Source organism: Hippoglossus hippoglossus, chromosome 6, assembly GCF_009819705.1.
Source record: "Hippoglossus hippoglossus isolate fHipHip1 chromosome 6, fHipHip1.pri, whole genome shotgun sequence".
Classification (NCBI taxonomy): Eukaryota; Metazoa; Chordata; class Actinopteri; order Pleuronectiformes; family Pleuronectidae; genus Hippoglossus; species Hippoglossus hippoglossus.
Window position 1 is genome coordinate 11708054 of NC_047156.1, and position 11244 is coordinate 11719297.

The 11244-nt window shown below is 40.4% G+C and overlaps 2 protein-coding genes across 5 annotated transcripts; one reads left to right on the plus strand and one right to left on the minus strand.

The window, feature by feature from the left end:
- The first annotated feature begins 388 nt into the window (after nt 1-388).
- LOC117763490 (leptin-like) lies at nt 389-2665 on the plus strand. 2 transcript variants are annotated; one of them, XM_034588647.1, is made up of 3 exons: nt 389-456; nt 962-1163; nt 1525-2665. In XM_034588647.1, the coding sequence occupies exons 2-3, from the start codon at nt 1014-1016 to the stop codon at nt 1843-1845; spliced, it is 471 nt and encodes a 156-aa protein (XP_034444538.1). In that variant the 5' UTR covers nt 389-456; nt 962-1013; the 3' UTR covers nt 1846-2665. The 2 variants fall into 2 exon arrangements, with proteins under 2 accessions (XP_034444538.1, XP_034444537.1); XM_034588646.1 differs by lacking the exon at nt 389-456 and having other exon boundaries at nt 497-1163.
- Nucleotides 2666-2733: 68 nt separating this feature from the next.
- Nucleotides 2734-9393, minus strand: rbm28 (RNA binding motif protein 28). Of its 3 annotated transcripts, XM_034588643.1 has the most exons (21): nt 9036-9393; nt 8703-8849; nt 8324-8613; nt 8126-8201; nt 7916-8008; nt 7761-7832; nt 7493-7613; nt 7339-7387; nt 7167-7308; nt 7001-7067; nt 6747-6856; nt 6573-6646; nt 6316-6451; nt 5932-5996; nt 5667-5825; nt 5297-5446; nt 5128-5202; nt 4900-5023; nt 4505-4643; nt 3924-4038; nt 2734-3146 (listed from the first exon to the last, which is right to left on the minus strand). In XM_034588643.1, the coding sequence occupies exons 1-21, from the start codon at nt 9154-9156 to the stop codon at nt 3012-3014; spliced, it is 2460 nt and encodes an 819-aa protein (XP_034444534.1). In that variant the 5' UTR covers nt 9157-9393; the 3' UTR covers nt 2734-3011. The 3 variants fall into 3 exon arrangements, with proteins under 3 accessions (XP_034444534.1, XP_034444535.1, XP_034444533.1); XM_034588644.1 differs by having other exon boundaries at nt 7167-7387; nt 8324-8493; XM_034588642.1 differs by having other exon boundaries at nt 7167-7387.
- Nucleotides 9394-11244: the final 1851 nt, after the last annotated feature.

The window sequence follows — 11244 nt, forward strand, 5'->3', positions numbered from 1 at the left end:
TTTAGACAGAAATAAGAAGGTTTTGTGCAATTCTGGATTTGCTAAATCAACTTAAGAAAGTCATTGTTGAAATATCATTGAAAACACATCTCCTGATGTTCCAGAGAAGTTTGTTTGCAATTCCTGGACAATGACACAATTTCTTTATCGGCTGTGTTCACGAGCGCTTTTTTTCAAATTTTGATCAGATAGTTTTTTTCCACATGACAAAAACATGTCACAGGACAGTTGCTGACATCGACATCCCCCCCCCCCCCCCCCCCCCACCCCCACCCCCGTCTTGTGTAGAGCCACTAGGGGATTCTGGGGGTAAGAGATGGGGAGAGGTAAGCGAGGGGGTGGATGGTAGGGGGGGGGTTCAGAGAGAGGTGAGTAAGAGATGAGTCAACAGCCCTCCACTATAAGATGTCCTGATGGAGCCCAACACTGGCATACGAGCAGCCACCAGCCAAGGTAAGGTCAACTCTCCTATTCCACCGCTCTGAGTTTCAGCTCTTCCATCTTTGTTTGTTTAAACTCTGCTTTTACTCGTAAAGGACACCAGGTGTCATTTTTACAGAAGTTCCTGTTAGTCATTGATTGTGAGTCTTGTTGTTCCAGACAAGTTTTTAAGAGTTTTCTCTTCCGCTCTCTTCACAAAGCCTGTAGCAGAGATTTGAGAAGAAAAATAATAATCTGGGGATGTTTGGGGATAAAAGTGTCAGACAAACTCAGTGATCTTTGTAGCAGTTACTCAGCCAGAAATTCACAGGTGTCACCATCACAAATATTTGCTGCCACAATCAAACATATTGAGTAAATCACTGGAAAGAAGCGTGTGTACAAACAGAAGACTTTCTGACATGAACTCATAGCTGCCATTTTTGTGAGATGACACAACGGTTAAAGATACACAAACATTGAAAAGGCAAGGTAACCTGCATCATCTCTGATTATGTCCGATTCCATTTTTTCTTCCAGGAAAACCAGAGCTATCCTCAATCCTCCACATCCCCAAAGATACGGCATACAACATGGACTACACTCTGGCCCTCCTGTTTTCCCTGCTGCAAGTTTTAAGTGTGTGTTCGGCCGCTCCTGTGCCGCCGGAAGTAATGATGATGAAGTCCAAGGTTAAGTGGATGGCAGAGCAGCTTGTTGACAGGCTGGACAAAGACTTCAAGGTAAGAGCTGTAGTTTTGTTTGTGAAGAATTTAATATTTCACAGAAACTGTAGTTTACTTGTAGTTAGTTTTACATAGTTTCTATGTTTGATTGTAAGCAACAGAACAGATGTCAATGAAACTTGGTGGAAGGATGCAGAATGGCTCAGGGAAAAAAAACATTAAATATTTGACATTCCTGAACGTTGCAGGATATGGAGCCATGCAACATTTTTATTGATTTATCAGAGAATAATTTGTGGATCTTGTTGAAAGGAAATCAGGCATGTGTATGAGTATGTGCTATTCTTAGCAGATCCAAATCACCTCAGGTTCTGGTTCTAATTGACACGACTGACTCTTGCTCTCTGTCTTGCTGCAGTACCCGGCCAGCCTGACACCTGCCGACGACCTGAACGGAGCATCCTCCATAGTGACGGTCCTGGACGGTTACAACAGCCTGATCTCCGACACCTTTCACAGGGTTCCCCGGGTCAAACTTGAAATCTCCTCATTGACGGGTTATGTCGATCAGTGGAGGAAGGGGCACTGCAGCGAGTGGCGGCCAAAGCCCTCGATGCCCGAGCCGAGGCTGCAGAGTCCGAAAGAGTTCATTCACACAGCGAGCATTGAGGCTCTGATGAGAGTGAAGGAGTTTCTGAATCTGCTGCTGAAGAACCTGGATCAACTGGAGACTTGTTAAAAGTCAGACATGAGGACCAATATTTTTAAGTCGGCATCAGTGATGTCTCTCGTGGCCATATTGAACTTTTGCCATGTGTTTTGAAGGAAATTTATTCTTGAACATGCACTTATTTTTATACATATGTATTTATTTATCTACTTTACTTAGAAAATATGTATTTTGTACCAATTATTGTCTTTTTCATCAGCATGTGTGTAGCACGGGAATGTTTGTATGTAAACTAAACCTGAGCACGTTTTGCACAGACACTTCCGCTGCTCATAGGTCTGTATTACAGGACACAAATGTTGCATCAACAAAATAGGAATCTACACATTAGCTCAGTCCTGAAGTTGACTCAGCACTGTGAGGAGGAGGCATCACATCGAACAGTGATGTCAGCCATTGAGGAAAGTTGCCAAAAACAACAGGTGTGTTTGCATGAGAACAGGAAGGGTAAAGGGCAACTTCGACTTCAGCGCAATATCATGTTATTTAAATCCATAGATTGACATTTTGTATATTTTTGTACAGTTGACAGTATTTTTTTTTTAACTATTGAGTTTTAAATATGAATAAATTGTTTGAAAAAAATTTGTTCAGGAAGTGTGTGGTTGTTGTGTAGTGAGATGAGATGAGGGAGATGAGAATAAAGTGCAAAAAGACACGTAGACCAGGGTCATTCGTGGGTGTTCTGGGGTCATGAGTGGGAAGCGTTTATCCACAGCGGCTTATGATTAACTTCTGCTTTAAACTACCATTCAAAAATAGTGACTGTCACTAGGAACCGACACAGCCAGAATCATCCTGCAACAAATCTGGATTTAATGCAAAAAAAGATAAACAATAAAACACACATTCAGGTGGTTTTGTACATTTTCTTAAAAACACATGTAGACAAAGAGAAACACCATTTTTGTATAATTCAGTCTGATTCAGCGGAAAAAAACCAACAACATGAACTTGTATTACAGAGACGCAGGAGCAGGGTGACTGAAGTTAAGTGACGGTTCAGTTTAACATATGAGAAACTGGTCGATCCGACACAAAACGAATGTATGAAGAACCATCGCATTTACTTTAAAACCTCAAGATGTCAAATGTAGATTAAAAAAGTAACTTCTAAGAGTCAAGGGCATTTCTCTCTCACTCACTCACACTCACACACACTCACACACACATAATTAGCTATTAAACCACTTGTTTCTTTTGACGTTGCTGCTCTTGTCACTGTTGCCCATCAGCTTCTTCTTGTACTGCTCCACCAGGCTGTCGAAGCGGTCCCCGTCCCTCTTGAACGGCTTCTTAGCTGCTTTAATCTTGTGGAAAAAAACAAAATGAAGACAGTGTTAAGATAAAACCACAGGACAACTCCGATGTCACCAAACTGACAAGCAAGAAAAACACTTCTAACAGGGATTGCTGTCCTAAGTAAAATGTGAGAGTGCGATAGTTAACACTTTATATTACATCTGGCAACGTACAGCTTAATCCGTCAGGATTTAAGCATTAAGAGTAGATATTTTGTACTGACAGTGTATGAGGTAGTTTTAAATGTCCTTGTGTTGACTATTATTCTTATGAGCCATCACATTGCATTTGCCAAAACCAATAGATGACTAATAACCTAGAATATTGGCTGATACATCTGTATCTGCCACAGAGCTCTGTTAACAAACTGATTGTTCCACTTTTAGAATGTCAGAAACCTAAATCCTTTATATTGTTCTTATACATCTCTTAGACTTTAATCATATATATTTGGCCATGTGCACCACTAATAATCTCAAATTAAGCATAAGTTAATGATCATAGGTCATCCAGTGGATGTAATACACGTTTGTACAGAGGCAGTTCTGTTGTACTGATAAACTTCTGTAAATCTCCCAAGCAGACTTCCAGCAACAGCCAGTTTTAGGGTTGTTTGCATTTGGTTTTGGCAACGTTCTTCTTCTTTGTGCAAGCCAAGTCTCAGGGGCTTGAAAATTAAAACAGACAAGCCACTGTTTTTAAATTGTTTCAAATAAATCAGGGCTTCACTGACTGAACATGACACCAGGTTACGAATAAGCATTAACAGCAGAATATGTAGAAACCTGGCTTCTGGACTGCATGGGCTTTTCCATTTGTCGTCTTTGAGGCTCTTTTCTGGTGGATCCAGGTTTCGCTTTCTTGGGTGGTGGGACTTGCTGCTTTCCTTTATCACGCATTCTGTAAAAAAAAAAGACAAAACAGGCAACATTGGTTACACATGATGGGAAAGACGACGAGTTGGCATTTGTGGTAATTGCAATAAAATAGATCTAGATGTTGAATTAGTATTATTATTAGCCAGTAATTCCCAGCAATGAAACTGCATAATGTAAATTGACAGGTTGACTAAACTCATGAGGGAAAAACATCCACCACTGTAATGTCCATGCATGAAATTCTTTCAAGTTGAAAAATATGAACAGAGATCCAGCAGGTAACTTTTTCCTTTGGTTACACAATAACTAATTATGTTGAGGTAAGAGAAGATCGCTCCTGTGACTTGTATTTGCAACTGTTAATCGGATTTTGTTTGACGTATATCCTAAATTTTTTATTAATTTAGCTGTAAAGATCGATCGGCTGAAGCACAGCAGATGGGTACGAATATTTTACACAGGAGACAAGTAGGCAATATAATCTCCACCTGATCTTAGGTCCCCGATGAGAAGGTAAATTCAGAACTTTCTTTCGTTTCTTTCCATTCTCCAGAGAAACGTGTTCAACCTCAGGTTTGGTCTGGAAGCCGGAGAAGAGTTTGTCTTTCTTCTGGTTTTGAGGTGGAGCTGATAAACACAGAACAAACAGTGGACAGAGAGAATATGAAAAGATGTAAGAGGGACACAAATGGTAACGGCACAAATGAAAAGGCCTTGTTTGCCATTTCACTTCAGTGTTACAGCTGGTTGAAGGTAACAGGGTTTCTCCTCAGCGCTATGTGCTGTTCTTTGTCTGTCTTGTGACAGAATATGTTTTTCACTTTTCTACATGGTTAATATAAGCATGGTGAACCGCATGTAAAAAGTCATAATCCTTTCATACCGCTCTCCTTTCCTCCCAGCACTGATGACGACTGTGGTTTACTTCCTCCTTCCCTCGGGCCTTGTCCACCACTGGCTGCCTGAGGTTTAGCTCCTCCTTGATAGGGACGATTTTGGGTAAACTGCTGCAAAAACGTACACACAGCGTTATTTTCCATTTGGAAAAAAAGCAATTTTTGTTTAGACGCTGATTCTAAGATGAGGATATAACTCTAATTTATAGACAAACCTTGTTCTTTTGTTGTCGCAATTCCTTCATTTTAAGTTTCCTTGAATCCTCCAGGGAGAACTCAACAACAGGTCTCTGCAGACCAAGAAAAGGAAGTACATTTCAAAAAGCTGCCTTTAAACACACTAATATTCATTTTACTACTTAAGTTGTCCAGAGTAAAGTGTACCTTGTGAGACCCAAAGATATCAGGGTTGTTGTTGAGGTAACGAAGTGTTTTGAGAGCATTTTCATGGTCCTGGAACTGGACAAAGCCGTAACCTAACGACTGTCCCATCACCTTACCCTTCTCTGGCTTCTTATCATACATCACCCGACACTGAGAGGAGAAACAGGACGTGCACGCACGCACGCACGCACGCACACGCACACACACACACACACACACACACAATGAATATAAATGAAGACAACACCCCCTACTGGGCACACAGACTAATTCTATAGCTGCCACATCCACAAAAACTATTTCCAGGAATGTTTTACAGAGCTGCAATAATTTTTTTTTATTAAATTGTGCTGTATTTAAAGAAATGTACCTCTGGGATGCGCACTCCCTTCCCACCCTTTATGGCTTCAAGGCAGAGCTCTCTGAGTTTTTTATTGTCGACCGACTTGGGCAGGTTATGGACACACAGACGATTCTTCGATACAAACACACTAATGTCCCGAAGCTTGGTCCTCTTTATTTCTTCAAACTAGGAGAGGCGACAAAGAGAAAAATATATGAGTCAATTCAGGTACAAAGTACAAAAAATTATTCTCAAAATAGAAAGAAGAAATGTTGAAGAAAAATAAACTCACTCTGGTTCTTTTGATCATGTCTGCTTCAGGTACACCCTCTGCAGCCTTGGTTCCAGCTCTGATCACTGGTTGTTGAAGTCAGAAGAAGAGAACAGAGTAAGACATAGAACTGATCTAGAATCAACTCAGCAAAGGAGTGTGACAACTAAACTGATCTAATAATTTAATGTGCACCTCTCACAAGTCAGACATGGCTTGGCTGACTTTGCATCTCACTTGGAGATTTATCCGTTCATGGTTTTTAATGCGGAAGTCTATGAAACTTACTTCAAATCAGCACGAAGAAATACATAAATAAATAACTCTAAGACGAAACCGTTCGAAGGAAAAATGCCTGAGAAAACATAGGAGGAGAAAACAGGAGGACGGAATGGGATTACTCACATCCCTCTCTGGCCAGGTACAGGTTCCTGGTGCCTGATTCTACTTTGACTTTATCGACCTTCAGTTTGGAAGCATCCTCTCTGGTCACTGCTGCCACAATCAACAGCTTTCTGCCGTCCACACGCACACCGCCATTCTGCATCAAACAACAAAGTGTTGGAGCAAGGCAGCAACATTCACAAAACACAATAACAGATGATGCCGTAACATAAAATAAAAAGATATGGAGAATATTTAGGGTTGGTTTTTAAGATTACCTCGGCCTGGTCTTCTGATGCAGCTATGCACTTGTCTGCACAATCTTTAGTCTTAAACTGAGCAAATGCACAACCTAGCAAAACAAAACAACAACAAAACAAAATGAGCCAATCAGCAAGTTTTGTAAAACAAGAGAGGACGAATAGTGTCCGTCTAAAGCACAGCTGACCGACCTTTTGAATGGTCGGTGTCTGGGTGGAGAACTATCTTGATGTAGTTAAGTTCTCCGTACTTCAGGAGAACTTCCTCAAGACCTTCTTCCTCTGTGTCAAAGGACAGGTTCCTGAATGAGCCAGGAGAAACAAGCACATTTATGATTATAACATAAATGCTCAATAATAGTGAGAAAAGTGGAAAATGAAACAATCTTAAAAAATGTATTAAATGGTTTAGAGTGAGATAAATGGAAATAGGACGAGTCACATACCTGATGAAAATTGTTCTGCCCTCTTTAACATCAGATGGGAGAAGTTTATTTTGTGCTTTCTTTTTAGCTACAGGAAAAAGCACCAAACAACAAAAAAAGTTGAAACAATCAAATAAAACATTTGTATAACAGACCTACAAATTTAAGATAAGCTGAGAATTTATACCTGATTTCTCTTCTTCATCATCATCATCATCATCGTCCTCCTCTTCACTATCGTGTTCCTCATCATCATCGTCCTCATTATCATCATCATCATCATTATCATCGTCCTCCTCCTCCTCCTCTTCACTATCTTGTTCCTCATCATCCTCATCATCCTCCTCATCCTCCTCCTCCTCTGATTGGGATTCCTCTACCTGCTGCACAGCTGGTTTAGAGGCGACTCTGCAGAAAATCACACAATTGACAAAAGAAGTCAACCAGTTAAATTAACCGAATGTAAAAATGTGACAGCAAATGGACAGAATGGTTTATATCTGGGGTTCACACTTTTTCTTTGATGGTGGAGCTGGTTTCGTTTCCTCCTCCTCCTCCTCCTCCTCCTCTTCATCTTCGGGTTCACTTTCTGGGTCCGACTGTTTTACAGTTGCTGCCTCTGTAGTTTTATTTCCTGTGATGCAGAACAAAATTAAAATCTTTATTTGGATACTGACTGACATACTCCGATGACTGTAAGGACTCACAAAGTTTGCTCTTTTCATTTAATTGTGTTGTAGATATTGAAAAGAGGAAATGTTGTTCACTCTTGAAAATGTACCTGCACTGGCGGATTGCTGTGTCGCAAGGTATTTGTCCTTAGGTATAGCCCAGTCAACTGCTACCTGCCTCCCTGTGGATAGAACAATAATGTTTAGAAAATGCAGTCACACTATTTAACCTAGACAAAAGTTTGCAGTTGTCTCAGTCACTGACCTTTTATCTCCTTCAGGTTCATGCTCTGAAGAGCTTTTGCTGCCTGAGACACGTTTTTAAACAAGACGAACGCAAATCCTCGCATCTTCCCATCTATACAAAAAGACAAAGTGAATACGGGAAGCGCATGATCGATCGTCCCAATCGACAGTCGCACAGCAATTCAAAAACAATGTTTGAAATGGTTATAAGAATTTAGACAAATGTTACCAGGTTTCAGGGGAATTTTGGACTCAAGAACTGTTCCGAACTTGGAAAACACCTGCTTCAGGTCATCTTCTGAACACTACAACACAAGACACGTATCACCCTGCAGCTCAAGCAACAAATCTTCTCAACAAGTACATGTTAGTGGATCAAAGTGCGATTTCACATTATTTTGTTCCACATCAATGTTGTGCACTGTACCTTGAAACTGAGGTTCCTGATGATGAGCTTTGCTTTCAGTAGTTTCTTCCTGATGCCTTTAGATCCCTCCTCGTTCACTTTAGGAGCCGGAGCTTTAGCTGGTACTTCAGCTGGTACTTTAACTGATACTTTAGCTGGTACTTTAACTGGTACTTTAGCTGGTGGTTTAGCTGGTACTTTAACTGGTACTTTAGCTGGTACTTTGGCTGGTACTTTGGCTGGTTCTTTGGCTGGTTCTTTAGCTGGTACTTCAGCTGGTTCTTTACCTGGTTCTTTAGCTGGTGGTTTAGCTGCAGAATGAAAGACATGAACAAGGTTATGAAAAAGGAAAAGTAAAAGCAGAAAACTGCTGCTTTTGGACATGTGTCCTCATACCCACCTGTTTTCTTTTTATCTTTTATTTTCTGCTTGGCCACAGAAAGAGAGATCCTCTGTCCGTCGTAGTCTTTTATTGTTTTCATAGCTTGCTGGGAATCCTCCTCCATTGCGTATGTGACATAGCCAAAGCCCCGACATGTTTCTGTACCTGGTTTAAAAAAAAGAAACGAATATGTTAGTTGCTGGTGTAGTTATTTTTATTTTAACCTCGCTGCTCCTAGTTAATAAAGTGTTTTTACATTGTCACGAGTTACTCTACACTGTGATTCAATTGATAATTTCCCTTGTTAACTAATTATTAACGTAAAAAGACGCAAAGTAAAGACAACATCACCTTTCTCTCTGACCACGAAGCACTGCTTCACCGGACCGACCTCTGAGAAGATTTCTTCAAGACGCTGGTTCGAAGCCGAGGCTGGAAGAGAGGCGACGAATATGGTCTGAGGAGCAGGCATGGCTCTCTGCTGCTAGCTAACGTTAGCACGATAGAGTTAGCCTCCCCGGCTCGGTAATAACTCACAAACTGCGGTTTTATCTGCTCACACTCCAACACTGGAGCGTAATATTAAACTATTCAGAAGAAAAAGTCACCGTGAGATCAACACGTGTCACGGAGCCGTTTAGCTGGATCGCGATTAGCTGCCAGGATTCGTCGCATGTTTACATATGTGGGCTGACATCTTAGAAAGTGAGCGGAAACCGTCACTATCCGAGTTCAGCAGCGGGAATCTGGAGCGTGGCGCCTCCTGCGGGCCCGGAGGTGTCACAACAAAATAACATAAAATAAATGCATCTTGTAAATATTTTGTCTTTAAAATGTTGTTTCATTTTGTACCTTTAACATCCATGTTGCTATGTACTGAATATGCAGTGGTAATACTATAGAAGCTTCAATCGAGGAAGTTAGGTGCAGTTAACAGAAGTTGATACTCATAGTGTTTAGCAGCAGAAATCAGGACTGTGGCGCCACCACCAGGCCAAGAGGTGTAACTATGTCATGTTGCAGAGATTCAGCAGCAAATAGAAATATCTTCACAGTGACCTCAAGGGGCAGAAATTTGCCTGAAAACAAACATATCATTCGTGCATTATAGATATGTTCGACATATAAATAATTTACATTATTGGTTCAGTGTGTAAGATTTAGGGGAAAGGGATCCATTGAATATAAAATAATCCCAGTGATGTTCTCACTAATGTGTTTCATCTAAATTGTACAAATTGTTGTTTTCTTTACCCTAGAATAGGCTCTTTATATTTAATGACTTTTGAGGTTTTATGAAAAGTGAAGGCTACCACAGGTGCCCTGTCATGTTTGGAACATGACACTTCACCTCTAGATGTCACTAAATTCTACACTGAATCCTTAAGTATAATTAAATGCTTATCCAGAGGGTCTGATGTGTGAAAAAAACAGAGAGAGCGGTGAGGCTTCACAGCCAAATGAGTCCCCTGTGTCCATACAGAAGAAGCATATTTAACAGTTCTGTGTGTGTGTGTTTTCCGTAAGTACCTTCAAGGTGGAGGATGATGGGGTGAATATACAATAATGGCACTTAAACACAGAAATTAGAATTATTCTACAGTTGGAGTTTAAAATCAGAAATTAGTCCGAACAAAAAATTCCATCACACCTCAGAGAAGATTCTCACATATTTATTTCTAGACCACCAACAAGAGAATAGATAAAGAAACACTAGTCTGGAATATAAGTATACATGTCAGAAATGTAGGAGATGTTCAAGTTATGAGAGACCACAGTTTGTACAATTTCCAGAGGTTTTCAAATGTTCAGTTGTTAGTTGCAACTTTGTGAGGAAAAACAATATTGATAGAAAGAATGGAGACAGATAAACAGTTGTAAAGATCTCACAACATGGAAGTAACTGATGGATACCACCAGCTCACATGAGCTCCTGCATATATCAAGATGTTATCATCTGGTTTTCATCCAGTTCAACAAACACCTACATGGTGGAATTTCTTTTAAATGATTAGATATTCTTCAAGGCACTGGTTATATTTGTTTAAGTTTCTATTCATGAGGTTTATGAATTTTAAGTTTCTATAAGTCTTCCATCTATATTAATGCTACTATTGCTATTAGTGCTATTCTTCTACTGCTGCTGCCAGACACAACACTGCAGTACTTCCTGTGTACCACAATATAGTCCCTGAAAAGACAAGTACATTTTGCATATCTTTCGCTATAAAAAATAATCTCAGTATGAACTGGAGCTTATCAGTTGTGTATGCAAACATAAACGTTATTAAACATTAAGTAATGGGAGTTTGAACACTGGAACGGTTTATCAAACTTCAAGCAATGACGAAACATTAGCAGTTTTCCGACAGGAATTTCAGAAAATGAGCGATAAATTGGGTCAAGGCAGAGTTTGCCGTTCACGTGCGCAGAACGCAGCAGGAGAGTATCCAGGTCAGACGCGCTCACAACAACAGGAAACTGTCCGGAACATTCAGGCGAGGGGCGGTGGTGGTGCCAGTTTACCAGAAACTCCAGTTTGATCTGGTTCTGTTGACGT